The sequence below is a fragment of the Bubalus bubalis genome, chromosome 1, assembly GCF_019923935.1.
Source record: "Bubalus bubalis isolate 160015118507 breed Murrah chromosome 1, NDDB_SH_1, whole genome shotgun sequence".
NCBI lineage: Eukaryota > Metazoa > Chordata > Mammalia > Artiodactyla > Bovidae > Bubalus > Bubalus bubalis.
In genome coordinates this window covers 141,427,914-141,446,000 of record NC_059157.1, presented here as the reverse complement: position 1 = coordinate 141,446,000, position 18,087 = coordinate 141,427,914, and the positions used below count along the sequence as shown (strand labels likewise).

At 39.2% G+C, this 18,087-nt stretch overlaps 1 protein-coding gene across 9 annotated transcripts in view; it reads right to left on the bottom strand.

The window, feature by feature from the left end:
- TNIK (TRAF2 and NCK interacting kinase) overlaps positions 1 to 18,087 on the bottom strand; it is a 400,335-nt gene that overhangs the window by 134,124 nt on the left and 248,124 nt on the right. For all 9 annotated transcript variants that reach the window (XM_025284476.3, XM_025284780.3, XM_025284525.3 and 6 more), the window contains exon 4: positions 16,501 to 16,626. In XM_025284476.3, the coding sequence (XP_025140261.1) occupies positions 16,501 to 16,626 (126 nt within the window). The remainder of the gene's footprint in view (positions 1 to 16,500; positions 16,627 to 18,087) is intronic.

The following is an 18,087-nucleotide window of genomic DNA, read 5'->3' as shown; positions in this document are numbered from 1 at the left end:
TAATTAGCTTCCAATTAAAATAAATAAATAAAAAATTTTAAAAAGAATAATAACTGCAATGTCTTGTAACACACGGAATATGCTTAAATAAATGCATTTAAAAAAAAATCCCCTCAAAAAGAATATAACTGGCACTGTCTGAAGAAACTGAAGAACCAATTTCTTATACTGAAACTGGTAAATAAAGGGGAAAAAATCAAAGAATTTACACTGCCTTTCTTTTACAAGATTTACCACCATGATTATATAATAAAAGAGCTAAAACTTTTCTTCACAAAAACAATATTTCATCTGATAAATGAAAAGGACATAATGGAATTAGAATGTCACTATTTCACAACCTCTGATAAATTAGTGGATTTAAGCACCAATCATCAATGGCTGCTAGCATAAAAAGAAAATAACCATGAACATGGTATATTTCTCCATCTATTAGTGTCCTCTTTGATTTCTTTCACCAGTGTTTTATAGTTTTCTATATATAGGTCTTTAGTTTCTTTAGGTAGATATATTCCTAAGTATTTTCTTCTTTTCATTGCAATGGTGAATGGAATTGTTTCCTTAATTTCTCGTTCTATTTTCTCATTATTAGTGTATGGGAATGCAAGGGATTTCTGTGTGTTGATTTTATATCCTGCAACTTTACTATATTCATTAATTAGGTCTAGTAATTTTCTGGTGGAGTCTTTAGGGTTTTCTATGTAGAGGATCATGTCATCTGCAAATAGTGAGAGTTTTACTTCTTCTTTTCCAATCTGGAGTCCTTTTATTTCTTTTTCTGCTCTGATTGCTGTGGCCAAAACTTCCAAAACTATGTTGAATAGTTATGGCGAAAGTGGGCACCCTTGTCTTGTTCCTGACTTTAGGGGAACTGCTTTCAATTCTTCACCATTTAAGATAATGTTTGCTGTGGGTTTATCATATATAGCTTTGATTATGTTGAGGTATGTTCCTTCTTTTCCTGCTTTCTGGAGAGCTTTTATCATAAATGGATGCTGAACTTTGTCAAAGGCTTTCTCTGCATCTACTGAGATAATCATATGGCTTTTATTTTTCAATTTGTTAATGTGGTGTATTACATTGATTGATTTGCAGATATTGAAGAATCCTTGCATCCCTGGGATAAAGCCCACTTGGTCATGGTGTTTGATCTTTTTAATGTGTTGTTGGATTCTGATTGCTAGAATTTTGTTAAGGATTTTTGCATCTATGTTCATCAGTGATATTGGCCTGTAGTTTTCTTTTTTTGTGGCATCTTTGTCAGGTTTTGGTATTAGGGTGATGGTGGCCTCATAGAATGAGTTTGGAAGTTTACCTCCTCTGCAATTTTCTGGAAGAGTTTGAGCAGGATAGGTGTTAGCTCTTCTCTAAATTTTTGGTAGAATTCAGCTGTGAAGCCGTCTGGACCTGGGCTTTTGTTTGCTGGAAGATTTCTGATTACAGTTTCAATTTCCGTGCTTGTGATGGGTCTGTTAAGATTTTCTGTTTCTTCCTGGTTCAGTTTTGGAAAGTTGTACTTTTCTAAGAATTTGTCCATTTCTTCCACGTTGTCCATTTTATTGGCATATAATTCCTGACTTCAGGCTCTACTACAAAGCCATAGTCATCAAGACAGTATGGTACTGGCACAAAGACAGAAATATAGATCAATGGAGCAAAATAGAAAGCCCAGAGATAAATCCATGCACCTATGGACACCTTATCTTTGACAAAGGAGGCAAGAATATACAATGGATTAAAGACAATCTCTTTAACAAGTGGTGCTGGGAAAACTGGTCAACCACTTGTAAAAGAATGAAACTAGAACACTTTTAACACCATACACAAAAATAAATTCAAAATGGATTAAAGATCTAAATGTAAGACCAGAAGCAATAAAACTCCTGGAGGAGAACATAGGCAAAACACTCTCTGACATAAATTACAGCACGATCCTCTATGACCCACCTTCCAGAATATTGGAAATAAAAGCAAAAATAAACAAATGGGACCTAATTAAACTTAAAAGCTTCTGCACAACAAAGGAAACTATAAGCAAGGAGAAAAGACAGCCTTCAGAATGGGAGAAAATAATAGCAAATGAAGCAACTGACAAACAACTAATCTCAAAAATATACAAGCAACTCCTGTAGCTCAATTCTAGAAATATAAATGACCCAATCAAAAATGGGCCAAAGAACTAAATAGACATTTCTCCAAAGAAGACATACAGATGGCTAACAAACACATGAAAAGATGTTCAACATCACTCATTATCAGAGAAATGCAAATCAAAACCACAGTGAGGTACCATTTCACGCCAGTCAGAATGGCTGCGATCCAAAAGTCTACAAGGAATAAATGCTGGAGAGGGTGTGGAGAAAAGGGAACCCTCTTACACTGTTGGTGGGAATGCAAACTAGTACAGCCACTATGGAGAACAGTGTGGAGATTCCTTAAAAAACTGGAAATAGAACTGCCTTATGACCCAGTCATCCCACTGCTGGGCATACACACCGAGGAAACCAGAATTGAAAGAGATCCAATGTTCATCGCAGCACTGTTTATAATAGCCAGGACATGGAAGCAACCTAGATGTCCATCAGCAGATGAATGGATAAGAAAGCTATGGTACATATACACAATGGAGTATTAGCCATTAAAAAGAATACATTTGAATCAGTTCTAATGAGGTGGATGAAACTGGAGTCTATTATACAGAGTGAAGTAAGCCAGAAAGAAAAACACCAATACAGTATACTAACGCATATATATGGACTTTAGAAAGATGATAACAATAACCCTGTATACGAGACAGCAAAAGAGACACAGATGTATAGAGCAGTCTTTTGGACTCTGTGGGAGAGGGAGAGGGTGGGATGATTTGGGGGAATGGCATTGAAACATGTATAATATCATATATGAAACGAGTCGCCAGTCCAGGTTCGATGCACGACACTGGATGCTTGGGGCTGGTGCACTGGGACGACCCAGAGGGAGGGTATGGGAAGGGAGGAGGGAGGAGGGTTCAGGATGGGGAACACATGTATACCTGTGGTGGATTCATTTTGATATATGGCAAAACCAATACAATACTGTAAAGTTAAAAAAAAAAAGTCTACAGCAATAAATGCTGGAGAGGGTGTGGAGAAAAGGGAACCCTCTTACACTGTTGGTGGGAATGCAAACTAGTACAGCCACTATGGAGAACAGTGTGGAGATTCCTTAAAAAACTGGAAATAGAACTGCCTTATGACCCAGTCATCCCACTGCTGGGCATACACACCGAGGAAACCAGAATTGAAAGAGACACGTGTACCCCAATGTTCATCGCAGCACTGTTTATAATAGCCAGGACATGGAAGCAACCTAGATGGCCATCAGCAGATGAATGGATAAGAAAGCTGTGGTACATATACACAATGGAGTATTACTCAGCCATTAAAAAGAATACATTTGAATCAGTTCTAATGAGGTGGATGAAACTGGAGTCTATTATACAGAGTGAAGTAAGCCAGAAAGAAAAATACCAATACAGTATACTAACACATATATATGGACTTTAGAAAGATGGTAATGATAACCCTGTAAGCGAGACAGCAAAAGAGACACAGATGTATAGAACAGTCTTATGGACTCTGTGGGAGAGGGAGAGGGTGGGATGATTTGGGAGAATGGCATTGAAACATGTATAATATCATATATGAAATGAATCGCCAGTCCAGGTTCGATGCAGGATACAGGATGCTTGGGGCTGGTGCACTGGGATGACCCAGAGGGATGGTACGGGGAGGGAGGAGGGAGGAGGCTTCAGGATGGGGAACACATGTACACCCATGGCGGATTCATGTTGATGTATGGCAAAACCAATACAATATTGTAAAGTAATTAACCTCCAATTAAAATAAATTTTAAAAAAAAAGAAAGAAAAAAAGAAAATAACCAGCTAAGATTTATCTCTTGATTAGAGTAACACAACATCACTTAAGGAGTAATCATGCCCAAAACAAAGCAAAAGAAAAAACCTCAGACTAAATCTGATCAAGCATCTAGTTCCAGTTACCAATTTACAGGAAATTAAGAAGATGGAGGAGCAAACATGTTACATGATGGGGATACAATCCATAAAACCTAGGATAAAAAACTCCAAAGGGTAAATGGCCCATTTGCTTCAACAAATATATATAACAAAAGAAGAGATGGAGGGGAAATCTGTAGGTTTCATAACATTTATAAAGGTCTACTAACAAATTGCAGTGAATGCAACTTATCTGGACACTAATTTTTTTTAAAAAAAGCTGTTTAAATTTTTGAGAACAATCTACAGTCTAGATATTTGCTGACATCAAGGAAATGTGGTTGACATTTTTTAAGGGTGATGATAGTATTTTGGTTATGTGAAAAAATAATTCTATTTTAGAGAAGCATACTGAAGTATCAATACTAAGGATAAAATGATATGATGATAGTCTCTTCTACAAATGAGGCGGGGTCAACTGGATATCCACATGTAAAAGAATATTGTTGAATCCTTACCTCATATCACATGTAAAAAATTATCTCAGAATGAATCAATGATGTAAATATAAGAACTAGAACTGTAAAACTCTTAGGAGAGAACAAGGGGTAAATTTCCACCACCGTGGACTTGGCAATGGTTTCTTAACTTTGACACTAAAAGCACAAAAAACAACAACAACAAAAATAAATAAAGGAGAGAAATTAGATTTCATCAACATTAAAAATGTTGTGTATCAAAAGACATTATCAAGAGGGTGAAATGACAACTCACAGAATGGACAAAACATGTGCAAATCACATATCTAATAAGGGTCTAGTATCCAGAATATATAAAGCACACTTACAACTCAACAAGAAAAATATAAACAACACAATTGAAAAAGGGGTGAAACACCTGAATAGGCATTTCTCCAAAGAAGATATACAAATGACTAACGATCACATGAAAAGACGCTCAACGTCAACAGTCTTTAGGAGAATGCAAGTCAAAACCACAATGAGATACCACTTCACACCCTTTAGGATGACTATAATTTAAATTAAAAAAAAAAAGTAAAACAGAAAATAATGTGTTGGCAAGAATGTGAAGAAATTAGAACTCTCCTACATGGTTGGAGAGAATGTAAACTGTGGCAAACAGATGGTTCCTCAGTAAGTTAGAAATATCATCAGTCAGTTCAGTTCAGTCGCTCAGTCATGTCTGACTCTTTGTTACCCCATGAATCGCAGCACGCCGGGCCTCTCTGTCCATTACCAACTCCTGAAGTTCACTCAAACTCACCTCCATCGAGTCGGTGATGCCATCCAGCCATCTCATCCTCTGTTGTCCCCTTTTCCTCCTGCCCCCAATCCCTCCCAGCATCAGAAATATCATATATATATATATATATATATATATATATATATATATATATAAAAGAAATAGCATATGACTTAGCAATTTCACTTCAAGGTACATACCTACCCCTCAAAATTGAGAACATGTGTTTAAACAAAAACTTGCATATGAATGCTCAAAGCAGCACTGTTCACAATACACAAAATGTGGAAATAACCAAACTGTCCATCATCACAGATGAATAAATAAAATGTAGTATATCCATACAGTGGAGTATTATTCAGATATGAAAAGAAATGAAGTACTGATGCATGATACAATGTGGATGAATCTTGAAAAGCATCATGATATTAATAACTGAAAGAAGCCAGAAGCAGAAAGCTATATATTGTATAATGCACTTACATGAAATATCCAGAATTGGCAAATCCGCAGAGAACGAAAGCAGATTAGTGGTTTTTCAGGGGGAGGGAAGAATGGGAGTTGCAGCTTAAGGGGTACAGAGATTCTTTCTGGGGTGATAAGAAAGTTTTGAACTAGACAGGGGTGATGGTTGCACAACATTGGGTACTTAATCCCACTGTTATATACCTTAAAATTATTAAAATGGCAAATTTCAGGCTATGTGTATTTTACCAGACTTTTTCTTTTTTTTAAAAAGATGATGAAATTTGTTTCAAAATAACAGAAGGGAGGAAGTAGATGGGTGTATAGGTGGGGCAGGATTGACAACTGGTTGACGATTGTTGGGGCTAGTTTGGGGCACATTATACTGTTCTGTCCATTTTTGTGTATTTGGAGGATTCTGTATAAATACAAAGTTAAAGAAAATCCTATTTATGTAAATTGTGTTTCAAAAGCAGCAGGATGGACCAAAGAAACATCCTTGGGTAGAGAGAGAACATTTTCTTCTAGAGAGCAAAACATGTTTGTGTTCCTTTTCCAAATCCCATTTTGAAAAGCAAGTGACCATACCTCCTACAAGTATATCCACTGCTCCTGCATCCGCTGGAGAAAATGCCCCAGCGTTGAGCTCTATTAGGCCACATAATTATAGTTCCCAAGGAAAGCAGTGGAAGCCCACTGACTCCAGTCTTTCAAAATTAGATTGGACAGAATACTTTCAAATATTCAGTAGGAAACAATCCCGTGCTAGCCAGGCACTAATGTCAGTGATTTCTATAATTTGCTTCTCCATTCAGCTCCAGCTGAAGGCTGCTAAGTTCTTTTCAACTCACTATGGAACAAAATGATTGTTAAATTATGTAATGGGAATTTTTCTTTTTTTAAAAAAAGGAAAGAGAAAAAAAGAAACCAGCATTTGCTAGCAGTTGGTTCCTGCAGCCTCACAGCAACACTGATAATTACTGCCACTGCACAGTGGGGACCCTCCCTCACCACAAGTAACCTCATCACATTAATAAACAGAAACAGGGCTCAACATGCCAAGCCCAGCAGCGATAAGTCAATAACTTCACATCTTGCAAAGCAAGAAATAATGCATCATTAATATTTTCCCTGAAAGAAAGTCCTCAAAGAGTTGACACTGGGGCAACAATACTTGCTAACATTTACTGAGAAGCTACCATGTGCCAGCCATGGGGCTGAGTGGTTTGCACTTACTGTTTCATTCATTCTGCTTCCCCTAAATTCCCTTTCTTTATTTGGAAATGAAGCTTAGTTTTGGTCCCCAGCCTTATTCATGGTATATATACTCATTAAGTAACTACAGCGGGTTGAAAGCATCATACTTTCTCAATTACTAGCTATATGACCTTGGGCATGTTCCCTATCTTCACTGGGTTCAGCACTCTGCCACCATCGCTATTAAAACAAAAGCATCAGCCTTACATAGTTGATGTGAACACTGTCTTACAGAATATAAAGCTTCTGGTAGCCAGAATTCTCAAATTCTATTATTTATCCATTCTTTGGTCTGTTTGCCTTTATTAAAAAAAAATTCCAGCTTGGAAGACAGCATTAGTAGCTTCCCAAGATCCACTTCACTTGGATGGTTAGGAAATGGCTAAAAGGGCACCTATAAAGAGCACTGGGCACGTGTGCTTCTAAAACTTCTATTAATGACAGAGGACCATGGACGCAGCTCTTTTTCTTCAGGCTTGTATCACACAGCAAGAAGACACATAGGTGCATCCCAGGACACTGGAGCTTTTTATTTGGCAGGCTGGAAGACGGTGGGAGAGGTTTAAAAAAGAATCTTACATTTGAAATTCTCACTCACTAGCACCTACATAACTGGGTCAGAAAATGAAAATACACATGCATGTCACTTGGGAAGAAAGGAGGAAGGTGAAGTTGAAGGTGAACACAGAAGTGCGCTCAGGCACGATGGGGGCTGGGCTGGGGCCATACCTAGAAGCGTGTTAAGGAGAAGATATTTAAAAAGCAGCACAGTGTGTTTAGTGCAACCCAGTTATTAGGGAAAAGGTTGCTTGGGTTGTTGAATGTGGGAAGCTATTTCTATCTAAACTAAAATGATAAAAATTTTAAAACAAAGAGTTCTAGCATATTTCACAATTTGCATGGTTGTTTATCACTTTTTTTTTTTTTTTTTTGGGTCTGATGAGCAGGAGGTTTTCTCTTAGAGCTTGTGGGGTAAGGAGATTGTTTTCTTTTAATGCTCTCCTGTTCATTCCTCCTGCTTCAGGACAGTACAGAAGTCAAGGATCTCTGGCCTCAGCTGATCCCAGACGGAGTTTCCGAAGCACTATCTCAGCCCTCCCTGAGGTCACCCCCCTAACTGGGAGGGGCATGGGTTTGGAATCAGCAGATGTGGTCACTTCTAACTTGCCCTTTCCAACCCTAGTCACCTCTGAAAGAATTTTAAAAGGTCTATTCTCAGAACCAGCCTAAGAGGCTTAGGATGACTTCTGGGGTCCCAAAGGTATTATACTCACTTGCTAGTCAATTGGTTTTATGTTCCTGTAACAAGAAACAAAGTTTTAAGGTATTTTAAAACTGCAGGACTAGCCCAGACTGTCTTGACAGCAATATATTAACCCAAATGTCACTAGTCAGTCACCCACAGATTCCTTCCCTTTTATAGTAAAAGGGGAGATGAGAGATAGGACAGGAAGAGGAAGGAGCAGGGGGATGAAGGTCGACCTAAAATGAAGGAAGTCTGCACCAAGGGCTTCCCTGGTGGCTCAGTGGCAAAGAATCCACCTATCAACGCAGGAGATGCAAGAGACCTGGGTTCGATCCCTGGATCGGAAAGGTCCCCCGGAGAAACAAATGGCGACCCATTTCAGTATTCCTGCCTGGGAAATCCCATGGACAGAGAAGCCTGGCAGGCTACAGTCCATAAGGTCACAAAAGAGTTGGACACGACTCAGTAACTAAACAACAACAACTGCACCAAGCGATTGCACAGACAATCTAGGAAAAGGGGAGGAAAGATAAACTTCTAAGAATTCACAAGTCTGCAAAGGATCAGCCTATTGACCTTGAAGGTCCAGAAACATCAGCAAGGCACAGGATATTTTTATCATGTGTAGCTGGGAACAGCCACAGATCCCATCTGCATGATTTATGAAGGTGTAAAGAAAACCCAAACTCAGTACTTTGTTACAGAATGCAGCTTCATTTGCCAAAGGTAGTTTAAGTCGCACAATAAAAAAAAATGTGTGTACAGAGGTACAACAATTGCTGGGTTGTACCAGCAATTGTTGGTACAACCAATTTATCATTTCAGTTAACTGATGGAAATTTATCATTTCCAATTGACAACCAATTTATCATTTCAGTCAACTGATGGAAAGGTAAAGCAAACTGTTTTGCTGTAAAGCAACAGCAAAACTGTTGGCAATTTCAAATTGGGAAACCAACTGAGAAACCTAAACAGGTTTTTGCATTTATTTTTAAACCAGCATGTATTTGGGGAAACAAAAACTCCTTTGGTTTCTGAATTATATTTTTAGACCTGAAAAAAGAATGCTTATAACTACAAATTCTAAGTGTTCCAAAGATAAAAAGATGAGCCCCAATGATGTGAAACCTCAGATTTTGTCAATAAAGTTTCTGGATATGTATTTTGAGAATAACAATCAGAGTTTGAATGTACTAAGCCAGCTGGTATTCTTAGCAACAAGAAACCTGCCCATTGACAGCTGGAAATGCTCTGCAGTCGCCCATGTCTAAGGAGAGAGCCGTCTCAGAGTTAGCATGGTAGCATTCAAGGAAAGAGAAGTTAGCTGGCTCCTGGATTTGGTACCTGGTGCTCAAATTTCTCAGAAAGCACGCAAGATCTTCTGAAGGGTATTTCCTATTAGGGGTAAATCATAACATGTCCATTTGAGCCATGGATCAAATCAGAGACTAACCTCAAAGGCTATATGAAATTTACAAGTCTGCCTCTTAGAAAGAATTTATGGGTAGTGACAGGGGAACAAGTTTTCAGAAAAGTTAACAACAGAAAAAGAAAAAAAACAACACTGGCTTTTGAAGACTTCGGACTAAGAAACTTGGTAGTTGAGAATTCTGAGAAGTGTAATGCAAATAAGAATATTGCTTTTGACTCAAAATTAATCTAGAATAGGAACCAGAGGGTTATATAGACCATTAACAGAGTAACTTTCTGCTAAGTTGATTCAGTCGTGTGTGTCCAACTCTTTGGGGCCCTGTGGACCATAACCTGCCAGGCTCCTCTGTCTTTGAGATTCTCTGTCCATGAGATTCTCCAGATTGCTATGCCCTCCTCCAAGGGATCTTCCTGACCCAGGGATGGAACCCTAGTCTCTTATGTCTCCTGCATTGGCAGGTGGGTTCTTTACCACTAGCGCCACCTGGGAAGCCCAAAAGGAAGCTTAGCAGAGGATGGTTGCTGAGAAGAGAGAGTAACTTTGGGCATACATCAAGTCTACCTTTTGCTAAGGTAAAAAGCAGTTTAAGCACAGTTCAAATGAAATGCATTAGAATAAAAAAAGAAATCATTTTCACACTCTTGTCACTTAATCACCCATTAATTCATAAAAATGACTCCATTAAAGCTGAACTCAAGCTCAGTTGCACAGTATTAAATCAGGTGTAACTTTAGCTCTGTGTTTGTATTTAAGTAACTTACATTCTGTGTCTATAGCTCATGCAGTGGGGCAGCTCCAAGACTGGGAAACAGTGTACAATCACTCCTCCCACTATTTATTCAGTCTTAAAATTTTCCACTCACAAATAATAAGACTCAGTTACTTTTCCAGACAAGTAACCTAGGTTGAAAATATGAAGGAAGGGAATTCTTTAGTAATAAAACTGCATGCGTCCTCAGTCACTCAGTCGTATCTGACTCTGCGACGCCATGGACTGTACCTGCCAGGCTCATCTCTCCATGGAATTCTCCAGGCAATGATACTGGAGTGGGTTGCCATTTCCTTCTCCATGGGATCTTCTCAACCCAGGGACTGAACCTGTGTCTCCTGTATTGGCAGGAGGATTCTTTACCACTTGAGCCACCATCTTACTTGACCAATCTGCATTTTGGAAACTAATCAGAAATTTATTTTCTTTTATAAGATATTCTAGCCCTGTGATTGTTGTGGTGGTATCTAAAGAGATGGCAAAATATGTGTGATTTTGCTTTCTAACTTGAGGAAATCTGCCCATTTAATAGACAGGCCTCGTCACTCCCAGTGTCTGAAGGGCATGCAGCAAAGTGGAGGGCCTCTCTTTGCTGAGACGGAGCAGAATGAGATGGCCGTGTTGTGTGTCAGGGTGCCTTGTTTCGGAGAGATTGGAATCTTTATTGAAAGAGCTCTCTTTTTTGATTTCCGGATCAGGCCCTGAGCAGCTGATAAGGGAGAATTACTTGGCCATTATCAGAAGTAGTTGTATTTCCACAAAGAGCTGGGACTAAACAAGAGTTTATCTCTGTGACAAGACTGATAGAATTCACATAGATTATAATTCAATCAGACACCTAAAACAGCACCTATATTGGCTGGTGGCATATGTGCAAACCTCTGGCCTCCAGCCGCAGCACAAGAAGTATCTGGGGAATAGTTCCTGTGGTCTGAAAACTGGGAATAAATGTTAGAGTGCTACTCTTGGTTGCTACAGGCTCTGTCTCTATTTAATCCATAATAATATTTTTAAAGCAATATAATCCTAAAAGAATGCCATTAACCCAAAGAGTCAACTCTCTGTGACCTTTGCAATTATTTGCTAAAACACTCCCAAAGGGTTTAATGTACTTTTCAAAGTGTATTTCTAAGACTTAAGAAATACCATCTGCAAAAAAAAAAAAAAAAAAAAGAAAGAAATACCATCTTCATAGTAGCAGCTAACAGGTCTATCTATCCTCCCAGAAAGCTGGGGAAACTGAGAATTTTCACGGGAAATTTTCATGAATTAAAATGAAAAGTGAACTCAAAAATAAATTTGTTTAGGGACTTCCTTGGCTGCCCAGTGGTTAAGACCCCATACTCCCACTGCAGGGGGCTAAGATCCTGCATGCTGTGGGGTGCAGGCCCCTGCCAAAATACACTAAACACAAAGCTTCAGTCCTACTTGGAACACCAACCTTTGACCTATTTTTTGCAACTTCTGAAACTATTTTTCACAAATAAAAGGAGAAGAATGCAGGGTTTGATTCTAGCATCAGGCAGCTTGAGGTTAGCTAACACACTGGTTTCATCACCCAGTAGCCGTGAATCCTCAAGCAAACTTCTTAAGTTCTCTGAGCCTAATTTCCTCATCTGTAATAAAGTGGGGATAATGAGAATATTTAATTTGTAGAGTAGTTATGAAGATATAGTGAAATAATATGACAATGCAAACAAATACATTACTCTGCACATGTGAAGCAGGTGATAAATATTACTTGCCATTGTTGTTAACACAGAATGCCTGTGGTTTGATGAGTCAGAGGACTTGGACCCAGTACACACTATTATATTCTGTAACCAAGTTTGCATCAATATTGTGATCTGATACTAATTTCCCAAGTATTATGTTTCTGTTCCGCCTTTAATTTTTTACAAAGAAAGAAAGTGAAGTTGCTCAGTCATGTCCGACTCTTTGCGACCCCATGGACTGTAGCCTACCAGGCTCCTCTGTCCATGGGATTTTCCAGGCAAGGGTACCGGAGTGGGTTGCAATTTCCTTCTCCAGGGGATCTTCCCAACCCAGGGATCGAACCCGCGTCTCCCACATTGCAGGCAGACACTTTACCATCTGAGCCACCAGGGAATTTCTTATCAAATAGAACAACTAGAAAAAGAAATGATGCTCTTGTACCTATGAGGAATTTCATAGCTTTGTATTCTTATCCTTAGTGACACAGAAGCGAATGGACTAGCTCGTGGGGACAGTCAGAACAGTCCTCTGCATGGGCACAAAAGGGCATCTGACAAAAGGGAGGTCCTCTGCTTCCAAGCAGGACGTGGGGCCTGAAACTACTGTGTTTTGCCACCAGCATCGGATTGCAGGTGGGAAAAATGGAATGTGAAGGCAGGGGTCCTCCCCACGTGGCCCGTGATCACTACTTACAAATGCCCGTGAACTTCAGGAAGGGGACTGGCTTGCTCAAACAGTCTCCTCCCTGGTCCTTCCTGCTTCTCCTCTGGCCCCCATCTGGCCTACTCTCAACTCAGCAACCAGAGGGACTCCTTCACTCTATGAGTCAGATTCTCTCCCCCACCCCCTTCAAAACCCTCGAGTGGCTCCCACCTCACTTAGAGGAAAAGCCGACATCCTGCCAATGCCCTATAAGCCCTTGCCTGATCTGGCCCCATCTCCCACATCTTTTTGTCACGTTGGCCTTGTCGATAATCCTGAAAACACCAGGCCTGGAATGCTCAAAGTTATCTACAAGGGGGTTCCCCTGGCCACTGCAGCCCCTACCTGCATCCTCATTAGCCTTTCCCTGTTCTTCTAGGCATATGCACTTTCAGCTTTTCGAATAGTTTTCTGACTTAATATGATTGTGGTCTGTAGCAAGAATGTACACCGCATGTAACTTGGGGCTTCCATCAGTTTTGTTCACTGATGTTTCTTATCGTCTAATAGAGTGCCTCACGCCTAGCAAGTGCTTGATATGTATTTGTTGGGTGAATGAATGAGTGGGTGAATAGATGAACACATACACACGCAAGCTCCTGGTTCCCAGCCACCACAGCCATCTCCACGACAAGAGCAATGGGCCAGGGTGAGAAATGGCAAGCAGTGACTCATTTCTAGAGCATCAAACCTCCTGTTTGTACCCTGCAGATGCAAACAGGCTTGCTGCATCCTCCCACTGCCGATCTGAAAACGGACTGCAAATTTTGCTCACTTAAAACAACAACAACTTCCAATGCCTTTCATAGAACTTCAGGCCAAGCTACATGGTCATATTTCAGGATGTCTGCATTCTTATTCTGCGTCCATCCATTAATGAGCTCAGAGGCTCTGAGAAAGAAATTAGCTTCACTGGGATCCAGTAAAATAAATGACAACTAATTTTTTTTCCAGCTTAAAAAAATCTCAGTTTTAAGAAAAATAGTTTGACCTGTTTGACCACTCCTCTCATGATTTATAATATATATGCCCAAATTTTAATATTAATAGCTCAGCTTAATAAGAAAACTACCTGGTCTGGCCCATCTCACAAAAGGGGTGATGTTAACAGCTAGGTGTGACTCATCTGGAAATAGTGGTGCTACCTCAGGTGATAAACTGGAGGTGATTCCAAAGCTATAGCTCTGACCAAACTAAAAAATGCTTCTGTAGACAGTATCAAAACAGCTATCATTCTCCTCTTGTCATCTGCTGCAGCTTATGGCGCGGCAGGAGTCCTTGCTAAAATGCTAGATTTTTGGCAGTATAGAAGTCCTATGGGAACACAGGACTATATTGTGTTCTATATATAAGTCCTATATATAAGTTCTATATACAAGTTCTATACTATAAGTCCTATATTCACACTCATGCCATCTCAGCACATCCTCCTGAACCTATAGGCCACAGGGAAGCTGAACTTTCAAAAGTACCTGTAGCAATTATCAGTTTGAATCAATAAAAATAATAGCAACCAAGTGTGCACCAATAATATCCTTTCATTCATAAACAACTATTTTGTCAGCATCACATGCCCAGCCCCTTCCTGGTGTCTAAGACACTGAGATTCAAAAGACACATTCCTTGTTCTCAGAACTTGTCTTTGTAAGGAGCAAAGATAACCCAATGAGAAGCAATTAAAAATGACATGGTGGCTCAGTGGTGGGGAATCCGCCTGACAATGCAGGAGACAAGGCTTCAATCCCTGACCGAGAAGATCCCACGTGCCTTAGAGTAATTAACGCCTGAATGGCACCTCACTCCAATATTCTTGCCTGGAAAATCCTATGGACGGAGGAGCCTGGTAGGCTGCAGTCCATGGGGTCGCTGAGGGTTGGACACGACTGAACGACTTCACTTTCACTTTTCACTTTCATGCATTGGAGAAGGAAATGGCAACCCACTCCAGTGTTCTTGCCTGGAGAATCCCAGGGATGGGGAGCCTGGTGGGCTGCCGTCTATGGGGTTGCACAGAGTCGGACACGACTGAAGTGACTTAGCAGTAGCAGCAGCAGCCACAACTATTGAGCCTGTGTTCCAGAGCCTGGGAGCCTCAGCTACCGAGCCCGAGTGCTCTGAAGCCCGTGCTCCGCAACAAGAAAAGCCACCACAACAGGAAGTCCTCACACACAGCGAGAGTAGCCCCTGCTCACTGCAACTAGAGAAAAGCCTGCACAGCAATGAAGAACCAGCACAGCTAAAAATAGATAAATTTTTTTTTAAAAAAACATTGGAAAAAAGTTTCAGAAATTAAATTACTGAAATTACTACCCAGAAACAAACATCTTCAATGTTATTGGTGCTCACTATTCTAGACATCCCCATCATGTTAATATACGTGTACATATCGGTCCTTTTTCTTTTTTTTTTTTTTGAAAAAAAAAAGAAAATGTGCTATATCTAATCATAGCCTCTAAAAAGGCTCTAAAATATCCTTACTATAATTGTTCATGTTCATCCATTTGTAAACACAGATCTACATCATTTTAACTGGTTGAGTATTGTTCCCTAACAGATTTATTTAAGTGATTACCTACTGGTTAGCATCTATAATGCATATATTTTTATGTAGTTAAATTTAGGATACATTCCTGTATGTGAAAATATTGAGTCAAAAGTAAGGCATTTCCTTTGGGAGATTAAATAGAGATAAAGATATATCTGTGTGTGTGTGTGTTTTCCAACTGTCCTTAAGTAAAGTTGTACCAATGCTCATTTCTATAAGCAGAGGATGTGACTGTCCATCCTGAGTATATCATTAAAAAAAAAAAACCTTTGCCAGTCTACTGGATAAGAAGTGGTATCTAATTCTTGTTTTCTTTTGTATTTATATTGTTAGTAAGATTACACTTTAAAAACATCTTTACTGGTAGTTGATATTTCTTATTTTTTTAATTGCTGCCTTATCTTAACTTAGTCTTTCCATTAATCATTTCACATATTTTCTTATTGATAAAAACTCTTCATCTCTAAAGGCTACTAAATTCCTTGTCATCAAGTGTTTAAGCAAAAATACAGGTTTTTTCACCCCTCAGAATGAAGATAATAATGTCTACCTCAAAGAGCTGGAATAAATGATAGAATTAAAAAAAAAAAAAATAACGTGGTGGGCATTCCCTGGCAGTTCAGCGGTTAGGACTTGGTGCTTTCAATGCCAAGGCTCAGGTCAGTCCCTGGCTGTGGAACTGAGATCCTGCAAGCCATGTGGCATAGCAAATAAATAAATGTAAATATATATATATGTGTGTGTGTGTGTGTGTGTGTATAGACACACATATATATGTGTGTGTGTGTGTGTGTGTATACATATATATATTACAATATAGCATGGTACCTTAAGTATAGTAAAAATTCAATAAAGGTAGTCATTTTGTGTGGAAAAAAAAGAACTTAACAACTAGGTTTAGGGATGGTCCACATTAAGTGATAGAAGACAGACAGGTATTCAAGGAAATGAGAGAAAATGTTGCAAATACAATGTTATGGAAATCATGGAATAAAGGATTTCAAGGAACAAGTACCTAATCAAACTCAGTAATTAGGATAGAGAAATGAAACATTTAGTCTTGGTTGTTTTTTAAGTAAGAAAAGCAAATGTGGACAGTCCTACATACCCAAAGTTGGTCATCCATGCCTGGTGGGTTCTTTTTGATAAAAGCACCATAGTATGTAGCTATATTCCGGTGATGAGAGTATTTCTTCAACATGTTAATTTCTTGTTTGATTTCTTCCTCTTCATCCTGTGTTAGAACCATAAATATTCTGTCATGAAAATCCATGTCTTTAGTAGGATTCTATTTTTCATAACCATCTATATCAACTATGCAAAAATTTGAGTTTTTTCTTCTGTGGTAACAAACAAGCATTATTATCATACTACTTGACTTTGTCTCTTGACTAAAAAGAAAAAATTTACGAGACAACACATTGGCAGTTGAAAGGGGTCTTCTGTTTGTACAGCAAACCAATATAGTACGCAACCTGATAGTAAAAAAAAATTTCTCATCTTTTCACCTGGAAGAGATCAAGGTAGACTTGCTATTGAGATAAAACTCATTCTAGGCCTCTGGGAAATTTGTCCATCAAGTACCTATCACTGATCATACTTGGTTCAAGGAAGACTAAGAAAGGTGAAAAGAAAAAAAAATACAGGCTCTTCAATTTAAATTTTGTTAGGTTCATTTTCTTTGAAGTCTCCTTTTATTGAAGTCCCTAGTGGAAGATTATGAAAGTCAGATGGGAAAGGAAGCAAGGGTAAGTTCTCTCGATCTGAGGGTGTTCACAAAGCAGGAGTACCCATCTCACCTTCAGGAAAGTACACATGAAAAGAAAGGGGACATGTGGTAGTGCCACGGATGTGAAAAGAAAGAACCTCCTGACAGAGTAAGTTTCGGAATTCTGATTTCATTCATTTTGAGTTTCAATTCGGAGTCCACTAACCTGAGCCTTTTTTTAGAAGACCTGGCATCACTAATGAAGGGTGTGCATGTTCCCCCATAATTTTATGTTGATGTGTACACATCAATTGGACTTTTAAATAGCATTTTATTTTTGAGGTTGGTGGAAAAATTTCCAGGAAGACTGTTTTAGAGGCAACAGTAAGAATCTGGGAGTGTAAGATTTTACATCACCATTTCCTGAAAGAACACTCACAGCGTGCCCCTGTCTGTATTCTTGCCTCCTCCAGCTACTCAGTCTCAACAATGCTGGGCCCTTCTGTAGTCTCCCATGAGTGTCTTCTTTCCCCTTCCTCTTCACATAATTTCTACTCATTATTCCTGATTGAGTTTAACGGATACTCCTGAGGGATGTCTTCTCCAATTCTCTCCGGTAATGTCAAGTCCCCTGCTATATCTTGTCCACCCCCAAAGCCGCACATTTGTTGGTACTGGAATAGAGGTAAGGATCATCCTGAGTCATAATTGCCCTTGTTCTTGACTCTCTTCTCCATGGACTGTAAGTTCTCCTGCCTTCAAATGTCAGTTCCAGAGCCCCTTCCCCAGTAAAGCTCTCTGATCTGCCTGACATGCTTCTAGTCCCATAAATCATCACGGATCTCTCCCCTCGCAGCACCTACCAGAACTGCAATCCACATTTATCTATTTAAACATTTGACTGAAGCCTCTCTTCCCTATCAATCCATAAAAACTATAAACAAAGAGATCCTTCCTGCTTTAGCTCTTTATAATATCCTAGCATCG